The sequence below is a fragment of the Carettochelys insculpta genome, chromosome 1, assembly GCF_033958435.1.
Source record: "Carettochelys insculpta isolate YL-2023 chromosome 1, ASM3395843v1, whole genome shotgun sequence".
Classification (NCBI taxonomy): Eukaryota; Metazoa; Chordata; order Testudines; family Carettochelyidae; genus Carettochelys; species Carettochelys insculpta.
In genome coordinates, this window is record NC_134137.1 from 175,539,222 (window position 1) to 175,563,159 (window position 23,938).

Here is a 23,938-nt window from a genome sequence, read left to right on the forward strand (position 1 = left end):
CCTCTACCTCTATGGTAGCCAGGATGGTGTTTTCTGGAAGGTCACCAATGAACTATAGTTTCCTGAGGAAGTCAGTGACACCTTGAAGAAAGCTAGGACTGCTGGTAGCATAGAGTCTAAGTAGAGAGTCCACATATCCAGACAGTCCTGTGGTGAAGGGTGCCAATGCCTGAGATGATGGGGTGTCCGGGATTCCCAGGTTTATGGATCTTGAGTAGAAAGTAAAATAAACCTGATTTGGGTTCAAGGGGTGTGTCTGTGTAGATCAGTTCCTGTGTTTTTATAGGGAGGATCTTGAGCAGATCCTGTAGTTTCTTTGTGTATTCCTCAGTGGGATCCTGAGATAGTGGCTTGTAGAATGTGGTATTGGAGAGTTGCCTGGCAGCCTCCTTTCAGTAGTCTGTCTTATTCATGATGACAACAGCACCTCCTTTGTTGGCCTCTTGGATGACAATGCTAGAGTTGTTTCTGAGGCTGCCCATGGCATTATGTTCTGCACGGCTGAGGTTATGGGGTAAGCGATGCCGGTTTTCCACAATTTCTGCCTGTGCACATTGGCAGAAGCATTCTATATATAGGTCCAGTTTGTCATTTCGACCATCGGGGAGTCCATGAGGAATTCCTTTTCTTGTACCGTAAGTGGGAGGGTACCTGTGGGTCAGTGCGCTGTTCAGTGTCGTCTTGGAAATACTCCCTGAGTCGGAGATGGCAAAAGTAGGCTTCTAGATCACCACAGAACTGTATCAAGTTTGTGGGAATGGTGGGGCAGAAAGAGAATCCCTGAGAAAGGGCAGATTCTTCTACTGGGCTTAGTGTGTAGTTGGATAGACTGACAATATTGCTGAGTGAGTTAAGGGTACTGCTATTGTGGCCCCATGTGGAAAGCAGGAGTTTAGATAGTTTACAGTCATTTTTCTTCTTTAGAGAAGAGAAATGGGCATTTTAAATCTCCTGTCTTGTTAAAGTAAAGTCCAGCCATGTCGAGGTTTGTGGGGAAAGTTGTTTTTTATGAGGATCTCCAGATTTGAGAGCTCTTTTTTGATGTTTTTCTGTTTGCTGTACAGGATGCTGATCAGGTGGTTCCTCAGTTTCTTAGAGAGTGTGTGGCACAATCTCTCACTATAATCTGTGTAGTATGTTGATTTCAATGGGTTTTTCACCTTCATTCCTTTTGGTATGATGCCCTTCTGTTTGCATTTGGAGAGGAAGATAATGTCTATTTGTATCTATGCAAGTTTTTTCATGAGGTTGATAGATTTCCACTCAATATGGCTAAATGCAGTACCTTGCGTGGTGACAAGTATCACAGAGGTAGCCGAGTTAGTCTGTATCTTTGATAACAACAAGAAGTCCTGTGGCACCTTATAGACTAACAGATATTTTGGAGCATAAACTTTTGTGGGCAAAGACCCGCTTCATCAGATTCATGAGTGGGGGGAGTGGTGGGTTCGGAGGAGTATTTAAAGAGGGGGGTCCCAGTAAAAGGGAGGGCCAGAGCTGACAAGGTCTATTCAGTCAGGGTGGAAATGGCCCATTATCAGTCGTATAGATCAAGAGAGGAGAAAAAACCAGTGAGATCAGTTCGTGGGGATGAGGCCCATTGTAGAGGTGTGAACTTCCAAAGCAGAGAAGCTGTTTTTGTAAGGGGCCAGCCATTCCCAGTCTCTGTTTAATCCTTGGTTGATGGAGTCAAATTTGCAAATGAATTGCAGCTCAGAGATTTCTCTCTCCATTTTATTTTTGAAATATTTTTGTTGTAGGACTGTTACTTTTAAATCTGTTCCTGAGTGTCCAGGGAGAATAAATTGTTCTCCTACAAGTTTGTGTATGTTGCTGTTCCTGATGTCTGATTTATGTCTATTTTTTCTTTTACATAGAGACTGTCCAGTCTGACCTCTGACTGGAGGCCCAACACAAAAGTGGGACCAGTTCAAAACCCTGGTGACGGAGTCAGCCAAGTCAACACTAGAACTGAAAGAGAGTTCACAAAGGCTGGTTTGATGAAAATGACAAGGCCATCATGAAGATCTTAGAGGAAAAACAGAACGCATTTCTGCTATGGCAAAATGATCAGTCCTCAATCTCCAAACGTGATCGTTTCAAACATCGTCAGAGCCAGGCGCAACCAGCACTTTGCAAAATGCAAGATGAGCGGTGGGAGAGTAAAGCTGATGAGGTCCAATACTACGCTGACACCAAGAACTCCAAGATAGTCTTCAGTGCTATCAAAGCTATATATATACCTTCAAAGCCAAGTACTACATCTCTCCTGTCTGCTGATGGCATGACCTTTCTGAGGGAGAAGAACAACATCAACAAAAGGTGGAGAGAGCACTTCAGCAACCTTCTCAACAGACCCTCCCTTGTTGACCCTGTGGCCCTAGACCAGATCCCTCAGAAACTCACAATAGACAGTCTTGACCTGCCCTGTACAACGATGAGGTCAAAAAGGCAATCAGCCAGACCAGCTCTGGCAAAGCCCCTGGGATGGACGGTTTCCCTACTGAAATTTTCAAAGTGGCAGGATCAGTGTCACTTGAAGCCTTTCACAACATTCTGATCAGCATCTGGGAAGAAGAAGACATGTCCAAAGACTTTAAGGATGCCACAATCACCTCGCTCTTCAAGAACAAGGGCAACAAAGCTGACTGTGGAAATTACCAGGGCATCTCCCTTCTCTGTACTGCTGGGAAGATCTTGGCTTGAGTCATCCTCAATCGTCTGATCACCAGCATCTCAGAGGAGAACCTACCAGATGTAGAGTGTGGTTTTCGCCCAGGCCACAGCACCATTGACATGATCTTTGCTGTTCATCAGGTCCAGGAAAAGTGCATAGAGCAGAGCTTGGATCTGTACACTGTCTTTACAGACCTGACCAAGGCATTTGACACCGTCAACAGAGAAGTCCTGTGGATTATCCTGTCAAAACTTGGCTGGCTAATCTCATACGCCTGTTCCATGATGACATGACTGGCTTTGTTCTTTCAAATGGCGAGTCCTCAGATCTATTAGAGATACCCAATGGTGTGAAGCAAGGGTGCGTGCTGGCCCCAGTGTTATTCAACCTCTTTTTCACGTGCATCGTCAGCCACGCAGTTAGGGACCTGGACCATGGAGACTACATAAAATACAGACTTGATGGGTCACTTTTCAACCTTCATCGTCTGAATGCTAAAACCAAGAGGCTTGAGAGGCTCATCCTTGAAGCCCTTTTTGCTGACTGTGCACTTATGGCACACAAGGAATCTGATCTCCAGCTCATCGTCAACAAGTTTGCTGATGCCACTCGCCTCTTTGGTTTGACCATCAGCCTAGGAAAGACCCAGGTACTGTTTCAATCTGCTCCAGGATCTGCTGCTCTCCCCGCTTCAATCTTTATTGAAGGAAGAGAGTTAAAAACAGTAGAGTAGTTCAGGTACCTTGGCAGTGTGACAGCCAATGATGGCTCCCTTGACAAAGAAATCAATGCCAGGATCTGCCAGGCCAACCGGGCACTAGGACATCTGAGAGTGTGAGTGTTGAATCAGCACAATATCCAACAGTCCACTAAACTGAAAGTGTACAAGGCTGTAGTCCTGACCAGTCTCCCGTATGGCTGTGAAACCTGGACCTTGTACAGAAAACACATAAAACTGCTGGAGCACTTCCACACACGCAGCCTGAGGTCAGTACTGCACATTTGATGGCAGTACAGAGTTACGAACCTGGAAGTCCTGGACAGAGCAGGAATCACGAGCATCAAAGCCATGATTCTGAAAGCCCAGCTTCGCTGGACAGGGTACGAGTCATATGAATGGAAGAGTTGAGAATCCCTAAGCAACTCCTCTATGGTGAACTCTCCCAGGGCAAAAGGAGTCAAGGTAGGCCTCACAAGAGGTATAAAGACTGCGTGAAGGCCAACATTTCTCATGCTGGTTTAAAACCAGATCAGCTAGAGCAGCATGCAAAAGACCAAACAGGCTGGCGTGCTCTCGTACAACACACGTATGACAACTTTGAAGAGCAGCGATGCATACGCCTCATTGATGCTCATGAGAGGAAGAAAGCAACTGCAGCTGCTGCACCAAAACAGCCAAGACATTTCCCTTGCCCCCACTGTGAACGCCTATGCCGTTCAAAGCTTGTTCTCCTCAGCCACATGCGGCGGGAGAGGGCGGTTTTAACTGAAGCTGCACACAGGGGGTTGAACAGGGGCGGCAGGGTGGAACTGGGGGTCAGCATGATGACGGCCCAGATGCTGAGCACAGCAGGGAGGCCATGGGGGAGTGCCGCGGGGGTCAGGACGTGCAGACCCTCCTCTCTGAACTGCTGCTGGCTGGGCCAAGGCACCAGAATGAGGCTGCTGGCCCTGGGAGCGGGAAGGTCAGATGACAGGGCTGAACCACTCCGGCAGCCCTGAAGGGGGTTGGCAAGGAACATCCGTGCCCCCCTTGTTGCGTAATAGATTTGGCCCATCCATGCACAGCTGTGCCCTTGGATTGGTCGAGCTTTCCCGTACCATTCCGTTCTCTCCCGGGGCAGGGAGGAAAGCTATGTAGAGATGCGGCTCTGTGAGCGCCCCACACCCCTCAGGTGTGCCGAGGAGAGGGAGGGTACCCTGGATAGTGGGGAGTTGCCTGGCCTGGGAATTGAACCTCGGGGGGGTGTGCAGGTGGTTGGAACAGAAGCCGCTCGCAGGAGGTTGAAGCAGGGCAGGAGGATGGAACTGGGGCTGCCTGTGGGGGTGTTTAATCCAGGGCAGGAGGGGTTGAACTGGAGCCACACGTGGGGTGGGGGGGTGTTCCGGAGCCAGAGCTATGCATGGGGGCTGAGCTGGCAGGGGCTTGAACCAGGGCTGGGGAGGTTAGTCAAAGTAGCACCTGAGGGGTGGTGAGCTAGAGCAAGAGGTGGCGATGCGGCGGGGGGGGAGGGCAGCTGGGGCAGAGGCCTGAGCCAGGGCCATGCGGAGCCTTGGGGGGCGGGAGTGACTATCTGCACCAGCTGCAAGTGAAAGACTCAACTCATTTTCTTCTACATGTGGCAAACCCTGCCTTTCAGATACAATAAATTCCACTGGGGTGTGACGGGCATCAGTTACTGAACCATTGCTGTTTAGTGCATTTTCACAGGGGGAAAAGACTGCTGAAAAATGGTGGTTTGTTTTCAACAGCAGGGGGAGTGAGGGCAATGCCTTGTGGGTAGGTGACATCACATACCCACAACCAATTGGGGGGCATTTTATTCCCGTAATAGCCAAGTGCATCATCCAGGCCTCGCTGCCAGGGCCACCCTACATTTGCTGCGTCCACACACACTGATGATCTAGAGAAGGTACCTTACTCCAAGACCCCAGTTCAGGCAATTCCCACAACAACACTGGGATGGTAGCAGGAGAAGGGGCCACTCCAATAGGCGATGTCAGGGCCACCAGACCCAGGGCCAGAGTCATCAGAAATCCCCACCAGGGTCTAAGCAACAGTTTTGATGGGGTGGTCGGGAGCAACACATCCGCCACCACCCCAGTTCCAGCTCAACTTTTATTTTCATCCTGCTAATCCCCCTTCTACCATGTAGAAGTTAGTGACAGTCTCTCCATGAGTGCTAATTGGCTCTACACTGGTGATTAGATATCCAGTCAGTCTGCATGGGAGTTGCTGTTCAATCCCCCTCAACCCTCCCTCTCCCTATGTACAGATGTCTCAGACTTGGGTTGAGGAGTGCATTTGGAAGACCAGCCGACCCAGGCCCTGTGGAGCAAAAACAAAGCTCAGCTCCACATAAATGTGCGGGAGCTCAGAGCTGCTCATCTGTCATGCAAGTGTTTCAGAGTGACCTAAAGGAATGGTATGTCGTAGTCAGCACAGACAATACCATGGCAATGTATTATATAAACAAACAAGGGGGGATGTACGCTCTTCTCCCGTGTCTCAAGGCCCTCGCACTCTGGGACTTCTGCAGCTAGCACCAGATTCTCCTGAAAGCTTTCTACCTAGTGGGGGGGGTCACAACTCCCTGGCGGACTGTCTCAGCAGGTCCTTCATGCACCACGAGTGGTCATTACACATGCAACTACTGAATTTGATTTTCCAGAAGTAGGGACATCCTCAGGTAGACCTCTTCACCACCCCTCTCAATGCAAAGTCCCAGACGTTCTGCTGTTACTAGAACCAAAGCCTGGGCTCTTGGGCAGATGCCTTCAGCATTCGCTGGTTGGGCCCTCTGCTGTACGTCTTCCCTCTGATACCACTCATCCACCGAACACTACTCAATTTTGGTCAGACTGAGCATGGATTATCCTGGTGGCCCCAGTTTGGGCTCGGCAACACTGGTACTCGACCCTCCTGCAGATGTCTGTCTGCGACCCAACAGCACTCTTGCTGACTTGCTGACACAAGAGGGGAGACTGCAGCATCCCTATCTCCAGGCGCTGCATCTCACAGCGTAGAAGCTCCATGGCTGAGATCGGTCAAGCTTTCCTGCTCCGAACCTGTCAGGGAAGTATTGTTAAACAGCAGAAAGCCCACCACAAGGGCAACATATGTAGCCAAATGGCAGAGGTTTGCTGTCTGGGGAACTGAAAGGGGGCTATCCACGGGGCAGGCCCCAATACCAAATATTCTAGACTACTTTCTCTCCTTAAGCCAAGTAGGGCTGTTGCTATCATCTCTGAAAGTGCACTTGGCAGCCATTTTGGCTTTTCACCCAGGGCCCGGGACGTCATCTGTCTTCTTGGACCCTGTGGTGGAAAGCTTCATGAAAGGAATGGAAAGGGTCAAACCACAGGTTCGTGCACCCCTGCCAATGTGGAACCTTAATTTGGTATTGTCTAAACTTATGGTGTCCCCATTTGAACCCCTTGCCACCTGCTCCCTTTTATTCCTTAGTTACAAGACAGCATTCTTGGTGGCCATTACTTCAGCCAGCAGGGTATGAGAGCTGGCAGTGGACCTGCTTTATACAGCGTTTCACAAGGATAAGGTCAGGCTGAGACCCCACCTGGTGTTCCTGCCAAAGGTGGTCTCCACCTTCCACGTTAACCAAGACATCACCTTACTGGTGTTCTATCCAAAGCCTCATGTCTCCCCTAGGGAGCAGAACTTACATACCTAGGATGTTTGGAGGGCGCTGGCCTTCTATAGGGACAGCACCAGACCCTTCCGAAAGTCTCAACTTTTGTTTGTTGCTGTGGTGGATAGGATGAAGGGGCTCCCAGTCTCCTCCCAGCGGATCTCCTCCTGGACAGTGGCCTCTATCAGGGAGTGCTACAAACTGAAGGGAGTCCCCCCTCCCGCAATCAGAGCTCCCTCTACCAGGGCACAAGCATCCTCTAAGGCATACTTGGCCAGGGTCCCTACCCAGGTGTGATCTAGTGGGGGGGATAGGTGTGTGTGTGTGGCTCACAGAGGGTGTGGGGCTCAGGTGACCAGGTCATACCTCTGGACTGCAGACAAGGGGGAGGTGGACCCTGAGAGGTTTGAATTGGAACTGGGAGTTGGAAAGCAATTGGACTGGGCTGGAAGAGAGAGAGACAAAGGAGGGGGCAAGGCTCGGGGCCGCACAGGGCCTTCTCTCCCCAACATGGATTGGACTGGCTGTCTCTGCTGGCTGTACTGACACCTCTGAACAATGCTGTGCCCTGTTGGCTAATAAACCCACTGTTCTCCATTTGACCGAGAGTCACTGCTGCCTGAGGACAGGGTGCAGAGTTAGGGGACGCCTGAGCCTCATTACACTGGTGGCAGAGGTGGGATGTACTTCACCCCAAAGATGGAGCATCCAGTAGGAAGTGACTGGGGTGCAGGAGGAAGAAGCGGGGCCAGCAAGACCCAGGTGTGCTGGAGGGCAGCAAGGTGCAGTTCTCAGAGGTGCACATCCAGCTTGGAATGTACGGGAGCAACACATCTTGAAAAACACCAGTTACAGAACAGGTAACTGTCTAGCCCTAGGTCCAGCTAAATTATTGTTTGAATCCTGACTATGTAGATTTTTAAAAGGTACTATTAGTAACATTCTGTTTGTGAGGTGGCCCAAAGATGATGTTATGCTGGTGCTTACATATATCTACAGGAAACAGAAAGCCACAGACAGGCGGCCCTAACAGGTAGATTTCACCTTCAATAGAAATATTTTCCTTTCTATGTTATCTCCATCTCAAGACAGTCTGCAACCCAAAAGAAAGCAAGTAGCATGGTTGGGTGGTTAAAGGGCAGGCAGCAGCCCAGAGTGAAAAACACTAGCTTTGATCACAGCAGGGTTACAGAGGCTCAGATGGTGAATTCAGCGGTAGTCAGGTGATCAGGACTAAAACACAATGCAGCAGACTGCGAGCGCCAGCAGCCTCACGGAGTTACAAAATATTTTTGGACGCTTCTGGGCAATTGTGCGCTGTTGGTGACCCCCGACTCTCACAACACAGCAATGCTCGTAGCCTCTGAAACAGCCCAGGCTCGCCCGGTTCAAACCTTCGTTGGGAGTTCTCCTCGTTCAGCTACGGGCGCTGTTAGGGTGACAGGTGCAAAGCAATGCGGGCCACTGCCAGGAACTCGGCGGGGGGGCAAGACAAAATGACAGGGGTCGGTGACAACCCTTTGGGCTCCTCGCGGGAAGCCGGCGCAGGGCGCTGCAGGGCCCAGCTTTAGCACTGGGCACCTCCCAGGCAGAGTAAGGTAACCACCGAAACACAGGAAACAACACGGAATCCGGTGACGCTGCGCCCCCGCGCCGGGCCCTGCACACCGCTGCGCTCCCCCATTCCCTCCTTCGGCCGCGCGTGCGGCACCGCACTACTCCCCAGGACAGCGCGCGCACCTCCAACTATGTCCCTCTCCCCCCCGCCTACGTACGTACGTACGTACGTACGAACGAAAGGACTCGTCACTCCGTTTCTTCCCACATTCCCCTCCGCGCCCGGACCTCGTTTTCCCCTGTGTCTGCAGCGACGGCAACTCCCCTGCCCCCTCACTGGCTCCAGCACCAACGGGCCGCGAGCTGCTTTCTATCCCCGAGCGGTTCGAAGAGGCACACGAACGTCCCTCGCCGCCGCACCCAGTCTCCCCGGCCAGGGACTACTTTTTTCACCCTCCCCTCCCCGGCGCGGACGGCAGCCTGGGCACTGGGACGGCTCGCTCCGCGGCAATGGCGGCCGGGCCGAGGCTGAGCTTGAGCTAGAGCGAGGCGGGGCGGGGGAGGCGCTGACAGGACTATGCCGAGCGGGGCCCTACCCGCGCCGGACGCTGCCTGAGCGCGTGTTGTGCCCTGGCGGCAGCAGTTGGGCCGCCCCCGACATGGCCGAGCCCTCGGTCTCCTCCTCCGGCGGTTCGCTGCCGCTCATTGAATCAGGTAACAGCGGGGCGCGAGCGAGCCGGCCGGGCGCCGCCGGTTGCCGCTGCTCCCGCCGCCATCTTCCTGGTCATGACTATGAATTACAGGCGCCGAGGGCCTCCCCCGCCCCGCGCTCATCGCTCTCCCCCTCTGTCTCCCCTTGCAGAGCTTTACTTCCTCGTCGCCCGTTTCCTCACCGCCGGGCCCTGCCGGCGAGCGGCGGAGGTGAGTAGAGCCCGGCGGCGCAGCGCGCGCCCGTGCCTGCTTGGCCCCCAGCCCTGTGCTGCTGCGGCGGCGGCGGTAGCGAGTGTGTGGGGTGGTTCCCTCCTCCCCCTCCTAACTCGCGTGCGTCTGTTTGTGCCTTCCCCTGCAGGTGTTGGTGCAGGAGCTGGAGCAGTACCAGGTGCGTCTGTTTCGCTCTTGCCTCTTCCATTTATTTTTAAGCCGTTCATCTCTTGATCAGAAATTGTTCGGAGTTTGAGCTTCCCGCTCTTTTAATGACTCTCTTTTCTTTCTCCATTTAGTTGCTTCCTAAAAGGTTGGACTGGGAAGGAAATGAACATTGTAGAAGTTATGAAGATTTGGTGAGATTATTTTTAGTAAACTTTAAATTAGAATAATAGGTCTTTCATTTAATAAAAAATAACCATAATATTCCATTATTCCGTTTTTTAACTTCATTCTGCATCGGGAAGGACAGAGGAGGCTGATTTTTTGAAGGGATGTTTGATTTTTTTTTTAACATTAAACTGACAAAACGTAAGAGGTGAGGAGTGTTTTTAATTGGAGGATATAGTTACGTATCATAGGCGGGATTTGTGGTTGTGCAACTAGCCGTTTTTCCTGCCTACTTACGGGGAAGAGCCAATCTGTTAAGAGGTTTCATTTCTGTGTTTCACTGGTAGACTTGTTAAGCGGGTTTTGATTGGATGGTATTTATTTTCTTGTTGGTTTCCTTCTTCTGTTGATTTCAACGTATTAGAAGGAAACAAAATCATTGGTGTAGAAATTGTGGGGGGTGTTTGTAGTGGCTTCTCTTTTACTGGCTATAGTGTGGTGTTAGTAATCAGCCTGTTCCAAATGATGCCATTTGGCTCAGGGCAGTATAACTTGTACCAGATTAATTGCGCTAAATGTATTTACAGCAGTTTGAAAATGGGGAACTAACTGTGAATGGTGTTAAAAAATAAATATGGAGATATATCTATCTCATAAAGCTGGAAGGGACCTTCATAGATCATCAAGTCCACTCCCCTTGCATTCACAGCAGGAGCTATCATTATCCCTGACAGATTTTTTTTTTTTTTTTTAGATCTGTTTGCCTCAGATTCTTAAATAATGGCCTTCTGGAGGATTGAACTCCCAACCCTGGGTTTAGTAGGCCCCGGCTCAAACCATCAAGCCATATCTCTGTCTAAAATATTGCATCACAATAGGTGATTATGTGGGTACAAGTTAAAGGGCAGACAACATCAATAGAAAGTCTATAGCTCAGCTTTTTTTTGTATTTTTTTTGAAAAGCTCAAAGTAATTCTGAGTACTAAACCTGGCTCTGAGTCCCTCTGCTAATTTTTGGAATTTTACAATGAAATTGTTTTTTGCCTTCATATTTGTCCATACTTTGGAAGGTAAACCTCTGTGTTACTGAGGAAACTAACGTAATGCTGCGTTAAATTAGTACATTGAAGGACGAATCCTGCTGACCTTACTTGCATGACATGAACAGGATTGCTTTCCAAGATCTGGAATAAATTTAGGGTAGAGATGGAAAGTTTTGTTTTAAAGGACAATGAGGTAGGCACCAGTTCTTCTGCCAGCATCACAACATTTGCATACACTCCTATGCTGAGTCTTATTGACTTTGGCGGGGTTTCATGCAGCTATCTGTGCATGTGACTTTATAGGATTGGAGTCATATGTGTCTCCCCCTCTGCCCTAACAACAACAAATCCCCATCTGTGCTGCTAATATTTTAGGGTGTAAACATTTCTACTTTTTAAAGTACTTTACTGTTGCCATTTATGCTGTTCAGGTAGTTTTAATTGTCAGTGTAAAATATTGGTTTTCACTCCTTTTGGGTTTGGCTTTCGGGGACAGTTGGCAAATGTTTAGTGCCCAAATCCTGCAATGTTGACCATGCTGTTTTATCCCTTTCCACACCAAGGGCTTATTACAAAATACGAGCATGGGCTTAACTGTTCACACACTAACTCCAAGCTTACCCTTTTTTTGTTTAAAAAAAAAAAAAAAAAAGGCTTTTTAAACCTTTTAACAAAACTTGTGTTGGATATAGATTACATGAAGGTATAAATATCTCTTTACGAACTATGTTTTGTAATTGTTCTTAAAGGGGAAAGTTAAACTTTCAGATTTGAAGCATTGGTCTGTTTTTGTATTGCTGTAGAAGATGTCAAACTTTCTTCATTAAATGATGAAAAATATTTAAGTATACTTACTGGTCTACCAAATATAATTTAGTAATCAGTCTTAGTAACTTAATTAGCTGTCTTACACAGTCAGATATGTTTGTGTGTGGTAACTTGATCTCTTTCACTGAATTAAATTCTCAAGTTCTCAGACACAGTGATCCATAGATTGTGATTTATCAGACACTGAAATAACATTTTCTCTTCAGACCAAAAACCAATATAAATGTTGTTTCAGAATTTTAAAAATGACGCTATTATGGTACTGGATTCTAAGCTAATTTGTTTAATGTCCCTAACTGCCACTAATAATAGTAAAAGTCCCATTTAAATGTTTTGTTTACCATTTGCTGCTTCAGCCACCTTATCAATGTCAGTTTCATTTTGTTTCTTAGGGCTTGTCTACACTGCTTCCCTCCTTCAAAGGGAGGATGGTAAGTAGGGTGTTGGGAGTTTATTCATGAAGTGCTGTCCTGCATATGCAAATTCCCTCCTGCTGCAACTTCGAAGCTTTAAACTTCAAAGCACTGGCTCGCGTCTAGCCGCAGCTCATCTGCTGGTACTTCAAAATGCTGGGGCAACTTCAAAGTCCTTTTACTCCTCAAAATTTTGAAGTTGTCCTGGCACTTCAAAGTACCTGTGGGTGAGCCACAGCTAGATGTGAGCCGGTACTTTGAAGTTTAAAACTTCGAAGTTGCCTTGGGGAGAATTAGCTTAATGAAGTGATGCATATGCAGCACAGCACTTCATTTGTAAACTCCCAACACCCTATTTACCATCCTCCCTTCCAAGGGGGGAGGTAGTGTAGACACAGCCTTAGTGTTTCAGTATTTGAACTTTAAATGCTTCTAAGGAATTCTTAGAATTCCAGTGTAACTAGTCATTTTTATTTTTAAATTACAGAAAATTTTCTCTTGGTCCTAAATTTATATATAGCTTTTAAAGAAAGCCAATCATTTTGGTTCTCACAGCTATAATTCATCCATCATGTATGCAAATATGTATGCAGATTAAGACACTTACTTACCAACTGAGTGTTTAGAAATAGCGTGGGGTGGGTTGGATTTTAACTATTCTGGTTATGGGGTAGTGTAACCTTCAGGTTGACTTATAATTGATTTGATTTTTTTTTTAAAATATTTTTATAAACAAAAACTTGGCCAATTAGGGTTCCTTATCCTCCACAGGGTTTATTCTGTTAGTGCTGGAGCAGGAGGTGCAGGAGCTTTGAATATTTGATTGTTACTCAAGTGAGTTGTCAGTCATGTTATATATGTGATTTTTTGCATTTAACTTTGTAAAATTAAAATATGGGAAATAAAATACATAGGCATTTTTGTCTGCAGTATGCTGAACTTGTATGCACTTGCATTCTGAATTAATTATAGCTGAGAATCCTTCCCGAATGTGTAAATGACATGATCTCATTCCCCCAAAATGTCTCTGGAAGCTTTGGAAGTTTTGCCATTGAGTTCAATGTGAGTAGGATTCGTTGCTGCTTCATAGTTTCCTTGAAGAATCCAGTGCTCTTTCCAGAGGAGCTAGCTGGATGACATAAGCCTTATGTGATGTCAGTGGCGTATATCCTTCCATTCTGTACAGTTCAGTCAGCAATGGCAATTATATTCATTTCTCTTGTGCTTGTCCATACAATATTTTTCTTACATGCAGTAGATCTAAAGTGAGTCGAGGAGCCTTAGGCTGTGTCTTCACTAGCTCCCAGCTTTGAAGGAAGCATGGTAAGTAGGGTGTCGGGAGATTATTAATGAAGAGTTGTGGTGCATATGCAGCACTTCATTAAGCTAATTCTCCCCCACGGCAACTTTGAAGTGCTGGCTTACGTGTAGTCGTGGCTAACCCGCAAGTATTTCGAAGTCCCTTTACTCCTCAAAATTTTGTAGCCCAGGCATTTTGCAGTACCCACGGGTTAGCCGCTGCTACACGCAAGCCAGCACTTCAAAGTTGCCTTGGGGGAGAATTAGCTTAATGAAGTGCTGCATATGCACCGCAGCTCTTCATTAATAATCTCCCAACACCCTACTTACCATGCTTCCTTCGAAGTTGGGAGCTAGTGTAGACACAGCCTCAGTGTTTTTGTGAAGTGCTGCTTAAGTCAGACCAAAAAAAAGTGAACAAAAGACATGATATGTAGAAACAGTAAAATTTATATGCATCTGAAACAAAGCAATGGTGTCTCTTATCCTAAAACTTTACTCTCAACTGGTAGAATAATTTTTGTGGAAAATATCGTATATGAGGTAGTTTTTCAGTCTGAGCCATTTGTATGAAGTTTGTATTTTCTGTGGTAAAGTACTAATGTATAGCAGGTCTGCCTACAACAGCTTTCTTATTCTTGGGTAATTTGCTATGGTAAAGATCAGAGTTTATATAGCTAATTCTGATCGATGAATTATTTAATATAAATATTTAGAAACATTTAAATGTTAGCATAAATACTGACTTTCATAGAAACACGTGTTTTACATATATTTGTTTTAAACTTGAATTCTTACTAGGTCTTATCTAACAGACATGTGGCCCCAGATCATTTGTTGCAAATTTGCAAGCGTATTGGCCCTATACTGGATAAAGAAATTCCACCCAGCATTTCGAGAGTGAATTCTTTGCTTGGTGCTGGGAGGCAGTCGTTGCTACGTACAGCAAAAGGTACTTTTTAACTTTCATTTTTGCAGTGCAATGGGAGCATAGGGGGCAGTCCTGTCTAGGGGTCTGAGTGCTGTTTCCATGTATAGAAAGTAAAACCCAGCAAGTATCCTAAGCCTAAGAGGGGAAACTGAAACACCACTGACTTTAGTTGTCAGCATACAAATAGTGTCCATTAGCTCATGTCTTCCTTTCCAAAAACTTGTGAAATGCGATGGATCTGAAGATAATGCGGATAATGAATTTCAAAATTCAAGTCCCTGATAGAGCATACTCTAGTAAAAGCTCCCTTTGTTTAGTGTAGACTGAGAATGCTCTTGTTTGAATACTTTCTTTTACCACAGTTGTAGGGGGATATCTTTGAGAGAGGGAGGATCTTGAATAGAAAGAGCCCAAGTCAGTTAGGTTTACAGGTCAGAAACACACTGACTTCACCCTGAATCCAACAGAGAGTGAGTGAAGATCTCTCGCCTTGTTCAACCAGAACTTTCCAAACACTTTGCCAGGTGCTTGGATATGGGCACAAAGGTTTAGGTAAAACTGAATGGATGTTGGTAAGATAAGGGAAAGCCTATATATTTTTTTTTTTTTTGAAGGGATGTTGGTGCTTCACAAGTAAGTAAAGTCTTCTGAGCTCTTTGGACAAGTGACTGACTGTGTATCGTTATGTAACTTCCTTTGCCAGGGCAGTATCTTAACTGTCTTAAAATCAGACTTTTAAACTTACTGGAAACATTTGGGTTGTGACGTTTAGAGCTCCTTTAGTGTTCATTTAATTTAATGTTGCAGTATGAGACCTTTTGGCAGGCTTTATTCATTACTATTTTTGATAAACTTTATAATGGATTTCAGAACAGTAATAATTGGTTTGCTTGTCTGAGATGTGCTCTTCATGGATAACTTTATATGCAAGTAACTGACGTTAAAGATTGCAGGAATACTGTTTGGAAGGGCTCTGCTTTAGCTGCTCTTCGTAGAGGAAGGCCTCCTGAAATTCCTGTAAACTATGGCATTCCACCAAACCGTGGTATGTATATGTTAAAATTACTTCTAACTTCAGTGTGATTATGCATTTCTTGGCACGTATTTCCTTTGCTTTTCTGTGTAAAGGGTTACAGAAATTATATTTAAGAACCAACTCTAGAAATTTACCAGTAGAAATTTTATATACTTCAGTGGGGCTCTGCATAAGCACAGGGGTTCACCCATGTAGAACTCATTGAAGATGTAAGCTGTTACACTCTAAGGCTGTGTCTACACATGCCGCTTCTTCCGGAAGTGGCATGGTAATGAGCCATCCACAAGATACTAATGAGGCGTGGATGTAAATTTCCCGTGCCTCATTAGCATAAGGGCACATGATTGGGAGTCCGGAAGAAGCTCTTCCAGACTCCAAAATACACATGCGGATGCACCCCCCTGCGGGGATCTTCTGGAAGGAAACCCTCCTTCCAGAAGCATCTTCTTCCACAAAATTTTGGGGTGCGTCTGCGCATGTATTTTGGAGTCTGGAAGGGCTTCTTCTGGACTCCGAATCACGTGCCCTTACTCTAATGAGGGGCAGGAAATTTACGTCCACTCCTCATTATCATGCTGCTTCCGGAAGAATCAGCATGTATAGACAAGGCCTAAACAAAAGTCTTTTTACCAGTATAGTGAGCAAATAAATAAATAACCTGCATGTGGTAAAAATAACTGTAGTTGCCATAATTTATGAAAGTACATGGCAAAGTACAAGAAAGAAGATGCTGTTGCTGTTGGTCTTTGTAAAACAAAATAAAAAAAAAACCCAACTTTATTTAGGACAAGATTAAAAAGCCGCCCTGCTTCTATAACAAACTCACAAGCTCAGAATTCATGCAGAAGCGGAAAAGTCACTTTACAAAATCCAGTAACACATTACCTGTGGAAGCAAGAGAGTATCTGTTGACAAGAGACCTATTTTTTATAATTATTTAGGCCACCGGGAAATATTCTTTACACGTGGATAATTTTCACAGGATAATTTTTTTTGCTTACATTCTTCAATCTATGTATATTTGTTTTAGTGGAAGTAAATCGTGCAAAACAATTAACTGGATATGCAACACGTAGTACATCGTTTCCAGGAAGTATGTATCAGCACATAAAGATGCATAGGCGGATTCTTGGCCATCTCTCTGCAGTCTACTGTGTTGCGTTTGATAGAACTGGACACAGAATATTTACTGTGAGTTGATGCTATTAATGCTTTTTGGGCTTTCTAGAGCTATTTGTAATTGGATATTAGGAAAGTAGCTTTGAAATGCTTAGTATTTATGCCTGAAATATTGAGACCTCAAAATACAAAGTTTAGAAATAAACCTGACTAACTTCTTGGCTTCATTTGGGTGAATTGTTTGGCATGTGTATGGAAGGGGGCATTTTTGAAAGGACTCTTGTTAGTCATTATTGCTTTCTTGTTCTGATACCTACATACAAGCTTCTGTCACTGATACATTACAATGATTAGGATGTTGTATATTTGTGAATAGTAAAGAATGAGGCTCTTGTATGGGATAAAGCTTTTTCATTATTGCCATTATTTTGGGGATTTGATAATAGAAAGAAAGTTAATAAAATCAGTTTTGATATTATTTCAGATGTCTTCCGCTTGTGTTTTGGCATCAGAGATTACTATTATCTATTTGGGTGAAATTAGCTACTGTGAACTTTGGTGCTCACTTTTGTATTATCGGGCAGGCTGAAACTCTTTTCCACTTGGGCTAGAAGATTAATAAAATAGCTTAAATAGCTAAAAGGGAAGGTAGATGACTAAATACAATATTTACACGCTAGTGAGATCCTCAAAATCTGTGCATCTAGTGCCTAAACTTTTCAAGAGTCTGAGTTTCCACTAGTAATGTCCCCTAGATGCCTAGGTATGAGTTTGGTACACATAACTCCCAGATGCATGACATGTCTAATAGTCTGCTAGTTGGTTAAACTGGCTGTTGTCCTACCTGTGGGATCTGATCCAGTAATCTTTCTCGGAGCATGTGAGAATAGTCATATTGCTGGAAGAGAGTGATGGAATGGGGAGAAGGAGGCAGCTTCCTTTGTAATCTTTATTTCAGTGGCTATGGCACTCACTTGCAAGTCTGAGTTTCTGATTCATTTCTGTCTTATAGCTGATGTGGAGAAGAGATTTGAACTTGGATTTCCTACCTCTCACATGAATTCCAGAGTCCTTGGACTATAATAATTTGTTCTCTCTTTAGTTCAGTGAATATTAGGGCATTTATACACTGTAGAATTGCCTCAATAGGAGAGATTGATGTCCACACCAGAATATTTTGTAGTCCAATGGCTATGTATCCAAGTTCAAGTCCATACTGCATATTAGGCACATAGGGATATCATTTGTTTCCCACACCCCAGGTGAGTGCTCTAACCCAGTGGTTTTCAATCAGTGTGTCATGTCACATGTCCAAGCATGCAGTGAAATTTCCCCTCGCGGTTATTTGCTGGGCTACCGCAAGGGACGGAATTGACGACCCTGCACCAGCTGGGGGTCAAACAGCAAGGCTGTCTGAATCCCAGCTGGCATGGGGTTTGTCGATCTCTACCCCTGCCTTCTGCCCCGCACGGTGGCTCTTTGGAGAGCCACCATGAGGGGAAATGCTGACCCCGCAGGACTCCATTTGCCCTGGGAGGCAGCTGAAATCAGTGGAGTTGGAAAAAGTGGGCGTGTCATGGAATTTTGTGTCAATGAAGTGTTCCATGTTACTTGAAAGTTTGGGAACCACTGCTCTAACCGCTAGGCTGACATTGAAGGCTGCTTCCTTCTCCTTCACCATGGTGGGTCTCTTGGGGGTGGGGGAGCTTAGGCACCTAAGTACAGATGCAGATTCATGGGTGAGTATCCCCAGCAGAGAGAGATGTTAAATTTGGTGAAAGGGGTAGGTTTTAGTTCACACCGTTCTTGGTACCCACTCTTGGCTAATTTAAAAGTTTTTTCACAATGTGCTGGCTTTTGTGTTTTTCTTTCTTAGTTGCTTAATTCTCCCTATATTTTATACAAACAGATGTCATAGTCAGAGCTGTGATTTCCAGTGGACAGCAGTTCTTTTTGTGAATCTAGCAATTATGCAATGTGGCTAAATTGTAGGTTCCATAAACACCAGTAGCATAAGAAGAGTTTAATAAAAAAAACCTTTATTTTCCAGACTCTGAATGGATTTTATCATCTTTAAGAGAAAACTGAAGCAGACAGCATTTTATAAACTTGAATTTATGCCAGGTTAAGTAACCTTGTTTTTCTTAGGGTTCAGATGATTGCTTGGTGAAAATTTGGTCTACCCACAATGGCCGGTTGCTCGCCACACTACGGGGTCATTCAGCTGAGATTTCTGATATGGCTGTGAATTATGAAAACACTATGATTGCAGCTGGAAGCTGTGATAAAATGATCAGGGTATGGTGTCTGAGAACTTGTGCACCAGTTGCTGTGCTCCAGGGGCACACAGGATCCATTACATCCTTACAGGTATATTTCTAATTAATGGCATGCCTATCACCTATGTATCCGCTTTATTAACATCTAACAGCACACAAGCACTAACATACTAATACCCATAATCAAGTTTAATTTTATACCTCCCAGTTCACTGTAGAAATCTTTGAGAGCTTTAGTGTAAAAACAGTAACCTTTTTTTCTTGATCTTATGTTACTATTTTGCTGTTAGTGAGAATCATAGTATTGGATAAAAATCCAGCATCTTGCTTTGATAAAAGTATTGTCCCAATAACAGCAAACTTCTTGTTTCTTTTCTAATACTGTAGAAGGGGTTAGATTTTCCTGTTTTTTTGCTCAGTCACACTAAGCACCATATACTTCTAACTAGGGGAGTACTGGCTGATTTGTAGTGATTTTAAAAAATATATATGCAGTGCTTAAATATTGTGAAGGTCTTGAGTTGAGGAACATATATGTAAATATTTTTATAAGTGTTCCAACACATTGAAGTGGAAGACATTAAAAAAGGAAAAAAAATATTAAATGTTTTGCTGGTAGCAAATTGAGGCGTTGTGATGAGAAGAAGCCAGTCAGCTCCATGTAGTTCTCACATCACAGAATTCCACATATTTAAAAAAAATAGAACAAAAACTTTAAGAATAGCTTTTCTAGTGCCTAACCTATAAACAAAATCTGAGGTAAATGGGACAAAAAAACATGCCTGTTCTACCCTTAGATCAACCAAACTATGATGTTAGGGGTGTGGAAAAGTCTTCATGAGCTCACCATAACTATGCCAACCTAATCTTTGGTGTAGGCATGGCTTGGTCAACAAAAATAGTTCTTACATTGATCCAGCTACTGCTGCTTTGGAAGGTGGAGTACTTAACAGTGATAGGAGAATCCCATTCCACCACTGTAATTTGCATTCTTCCTCCAGGGTTACAATGGGCATAGCGTCAGTGGTGATGTGCATCTAGTGTAGATGGGACCAGGTATGTTTTTGTGTCATGAATCATGAAGTCTAGAGAGATACTCATTCAGCAGTAGGCTGCACTAAGTTTAGCTAGCCTGTAGGTAGAAGGACAAGTACTGGACTCTCTTGGTGGCTAGTGTCCAGTGAAACATTGCTGCCCATGTGATAAGAGCCTGGACTGTTATGGTCTGTTTTGTTAATACCCTCTGACTGTGAAAGTTAGTTACTACTTCTGTATTTTGAGATCACTTAATTGGGCTATGTCTACACATGCCCCTCCCTTTTGGAAGGAGCATGTTAATAAGGCACTTGGGGAGCAGGATAATGAGGCGCTGACGTCCATATTCAGCGCTTCATTAGCATAATGGCAGCCAGTCGTGCTTTGAAAGTGCTGCTTTCAAAACGCAGACTGGCTGTATAGACACAGGCGTCTATACAAATTTCGAAGTGCCCACACCTATATAGCCAGTCTGCATTTCGAAAACAGCACTTTCAAAGCACGAGTGGCTGCCATTATGCTAATGAAGCACTGAATATGCATGTCAGCGCGTCATTATCCTGTTCCCCAAGTGCCTTATTAACATGCTCCTTCCGAAAGGGAGGGGCATGTGTAGACACAGCATATTGTGTTACCATTCAAGTAAGGTAATTAACTCCCAGCTCATCCAGTGGTAATTTTACAGGAAACTGTCATTCTGATGGGTTGGCAATAGGAATGTTAACGAGTGAGTAATCTGGTAACTGAGTAACAGATGAAATTTAACCACCCCTACTCTCCACTGCTCTGCATTTAAAAGGCTAACCCAGTCTGGTGCTGACTCAACCTTTTAAATGCAGAGCAACAGCAGGGGAAACGGCCTCATCCCAGCAAAAGGAGGCATAGAGGCTGTCCATCCACTTGGTTTTCTTCTGGGGAAAGCAGGCAGGACTTGGGAGTAGCACTAGCTGATAAGTATTGCAAAACAAAGAAAGCAGCCCATGTAGCATCTTAAAAGCTCATCACCTAATAAATAAAGTTTAGGCTTCTGAATCCAGAGGTGGGGACCTAATAAATGTTACTGTTGTTTTCTGGCATAACCACTTCTCCAGTGAAGTCAATGGAAGAACAGTTTTTGTTTTTTTAATAAAAGGATACTATTATGATAAAATTTACATTTCATTTCAGAGAAGTACATTTTTACTGTAAAAAACAGGTACAAAAATAAAATCAATATGTTTAGGGAAAATGCATTAGATGCTGTGAACATTGTTTGGTAATCTTACTTCTTTCAAAGAACTATTGCTCTGGTTTAATATAAATTTATTTTAAAACTTACTAGTGCAAAGTATTCTGAAATTTGTATTTCAAAATTAACTTGATCCAATAGTCTGAAGAAAACCTCTCTTGGCTGGAGATTTAGCAATCCACAGTTTCTGAATTTAAAAATCCCAACTGTAGGGCTCCTGTTTTGATACTAAGTAATGCACAGGTCTATTCTGTATGTTCCAATATGTGCAGTAGATAATCTACTCTACTTTCCATATATAATGTATTTTAATGTGAGTGCCATGTGTTAATCATAGTCTTCCAAATTTTGTGTATTTCAAGATCATGTAATTCCGCTTTTAAACAAATCATAGAGCAGTTTATTACAAAATGAATTCAGTTTGCCACCAGTGGACCCTGGTTTTGGGGAGCAAAGTGGAAGGTTGGCATCTTTACCACCCCCTTGTCTAGAAATCACTCGAAGATAAGCACTCTTCTATCCACTTGTTTCCCTCAGTCACTCTGGAGCTAAGGTTCGTTTTTACTCCAGCTGAGATTGTGGTACTTGTTAGCATTAATTTGCGGCAGCACTCATTATACCTGACTTTTAAAATGCAGGATGTGAGTAGGCTAGTGGATTTGTTGAATATTGATATCTGACCGTTGTGTTTTTCCTTGTTGGTTGTAGCTAAAGTTTGTGATTCTTTTATACTACTTTTACATATTTGCATGTTTGTGGGGATGTGTGTTGGGAAGAGTTGAAAAAATTTAACCACTGTATACGTTGCTTTTCACAGCTCCTGTGTAGTAGCTCTTTTTAGAGAGGTAGCCCCTGCATAGCTTTGAATCAGTATACTTAAAGAAAGGTGTCAATATGTAAACTTACATGTGTGGAGCAAGGACCTGTGAATAGTTAAATGATGCTAGTTTTAAGTGTGAGAGACCTGGTCAAAGTAAAATTTATAACAAGTATCCACTTTATGGAGATTTCCTGCACTGTTTTTAGAATGCTGTGTTTGCTACCTAGAATGAGTCGGGCAAATGTTGAACTGTAACTGAGTCAATTGAGATTATTTTTTCAACAGTAACAGAGCTTGCCCCTTTTTTCTTTAAAATACAGTTGTGTGGAATACACAAAAACCCAACTTAAAAGGGAATTTAACAGCCAAATCATTGTTTTTGTTCATTGACAATTGAATTTTTAGCTGGTCCCATAATTCAGTAGAATCTGGAAAAATTAAAAGATTAACTAAAACTCCTTTACTAACTCATATATTTCCCCATGAAATAATTTCACAACAGGGAACATTGCCATTAAAACAAGCTAAAATTTTGTAAACTATCTTTCTTGTGTGTGGCTTTAATTTCAGTTTAGTCCAATGGTCAAAGGCTCTATGCGATACATGGTCTCTACTGGTGCAGATGGAACAGTTTGCTTTTGGCAATGGGATGTAGAGTCCATGAAGTTCAGGTACGTGAATGGGTTGATGTTTAGCTTTTCAGAAGTCTTCACTTTCTTGATGGGTTTGTATTTTGAGGAGCGTAAACTGTTAAATATAAATCTTTTCATGTGTACACTTAGAAAAGCTTAAAATACCTCACAGACTACTCTGTATTTTAAGTGCCATTACATACGTCATTAATCAAAATATGTGAGAGTCAGTGTCCCACAGTACAAATAAACCAATTCAGTAGCTTCTTCTGACATCAGAAGTACCATGGGAAAGGTAAAATTGAAATTCTTACTACAGAATATTGGACCCATGGGTTTTGGCTAGAGTTTTGGACAGTCCTGTTGTTCTGAAACCTATTACTTTTGTTCATGTCGTGAAACCTGTGTGTAAATATGTATTGTAAGATACTGTTATCATGTTCAATTTGTAACTGCCAGAATTTAGTTTTGATGTACATTTTTTTGCTAAATTAGTAATTGGGCTATGCCTAGTTCTGAGTTGGAATACCTGATCAGAATAAATCTAACGTTATTCCATGAAAGCATTTATAATATCTTCTACAACAGTAGTTCTTAAAATGTGGGTCAAGATCCAGTTTTAATAAATTCTCTAGGACTGGTTTAGAATTGCTGATGACTGGGCCACATGGCTTAGGGCCAGAACCCAAGAGCTTTGGCCCTGGGCATTGGGGCTCAGGTTAGAAGTTCCTTGCCTAGAGGTGAAGCCATTGGATGCTTCTCTCCTTGATCCTCCTGAATAGTAATTGAGCTTACTGTAATTCTGACTTCTCACAAAGCAAATACGCATCATTTTAGATCTTTGACACTGGTAATCATGCATGTATTTGTAGCAGTGTGAACTCAGATTTTGGAAAAATGTGTTAATCTTTTGTCTTTACATTGCATGTCCTGATTTTTCAGCAACTTTTTTCTTTTAAAGTAATCGGCCAGTGAAGTTTACAGAGAAACCCAGGCCTGGAGTTCAGATGCTTTGTTCATCTTTTAGTGTTGGTAAGTTGTGTGCATGTTGAAGTTGGCCGTTTTAATTTTTCCCACTAATTTAACAGAAATAGTCAATTTCAATTGTCCTGCGCTTGCAGTGAGTCTCTTACAATTTCTCTTCTTATACTGCAGAATTGGATGTAAGGATCTTGCAAAAATGTAAGGCTGGAACAAATGGATGTAGAGCTTATGTAGTTTAGTCTTCTGCACTGAGGCACGTGCTGACCAGCCGTGACAGATGTTTGTCTGACGTCTTTTTAAAATCCTCCAATGACAGATTTCACAACCTCTGTCAGAAGTCCATTCTAGTGTTCAACGTTTATAATTGGGTTTTCCATAACTAACCTAAATCTGCCCCTCAGCCCTTCACTCTTGTTTTCAGATCCCTGCAGTC

The 23,938-nt window shown here is 44.0% G+C and overlaps 1 protein-coding gene across 7 annotated transcripts in view; it reads left to right on the top strand.

Annotated features, from left to right (window-relative positions):
- Nucleotides 1-9,108: 9,108 nt before the first annotated feature.
- Nucleotides 9,109-23,938, top strand: part of BRWD1 (bromodomain and WD repeat domain containing 1) — a 134,192-nt gene continuing 119,362 nt past the window's right edge. For 2 of the 7 annotated variants that reach the window (XM_074995962.1, XM_074995980.1), the window contains exons 1-11: nt 9,109-9,318; nt 9,467-9,525; nt 9,674-9,703; nt 9,825-9,884; nt 14,243-14,393; nt 14,987-15,005; nt 15,326-15,417; nt 16,439-16,599; nt 18,676-18,897; nt 22,460-22,560; nt 23,483-23,553. In XM_074995962.1, the coding sequence (XP_074852063.1) occupies nt 9,264-9,318; nt 9,467-9,525; nt 9,674-9,703; nt 9,825-9,884; nt 14,243-14,393; nt 14,987-15,005; nt 15,326-15,417; nt 16,439-16,599; nt 18,676-18,897; nt 22,460-22,560; nt 23,483-23,553 (1,021 nt within the window). In that variant the 5' untranslated portion in view covers nt 9,109-9,263. Of the gene's footprint in view, nt 9,319-9,466; nt 9,526-9,673; nt 9,704-9,824; nt 9,885-10,612; nt 10,737-12,913; nt 12,977-14,242; nt 14,394-14,986; nt 15,006-15,242; nt 15,418-16,438; nt 16,600-18,675; nt 18,898-22,459; nt 22,561-23,482; nt 23,554-23,938 lie in introns of those variants that run through there. The other 5 variants (XM_074995974.1, XM_074995969.1, XM_074995975.1 and 2 more) reach the window with 5 other exon arrangements.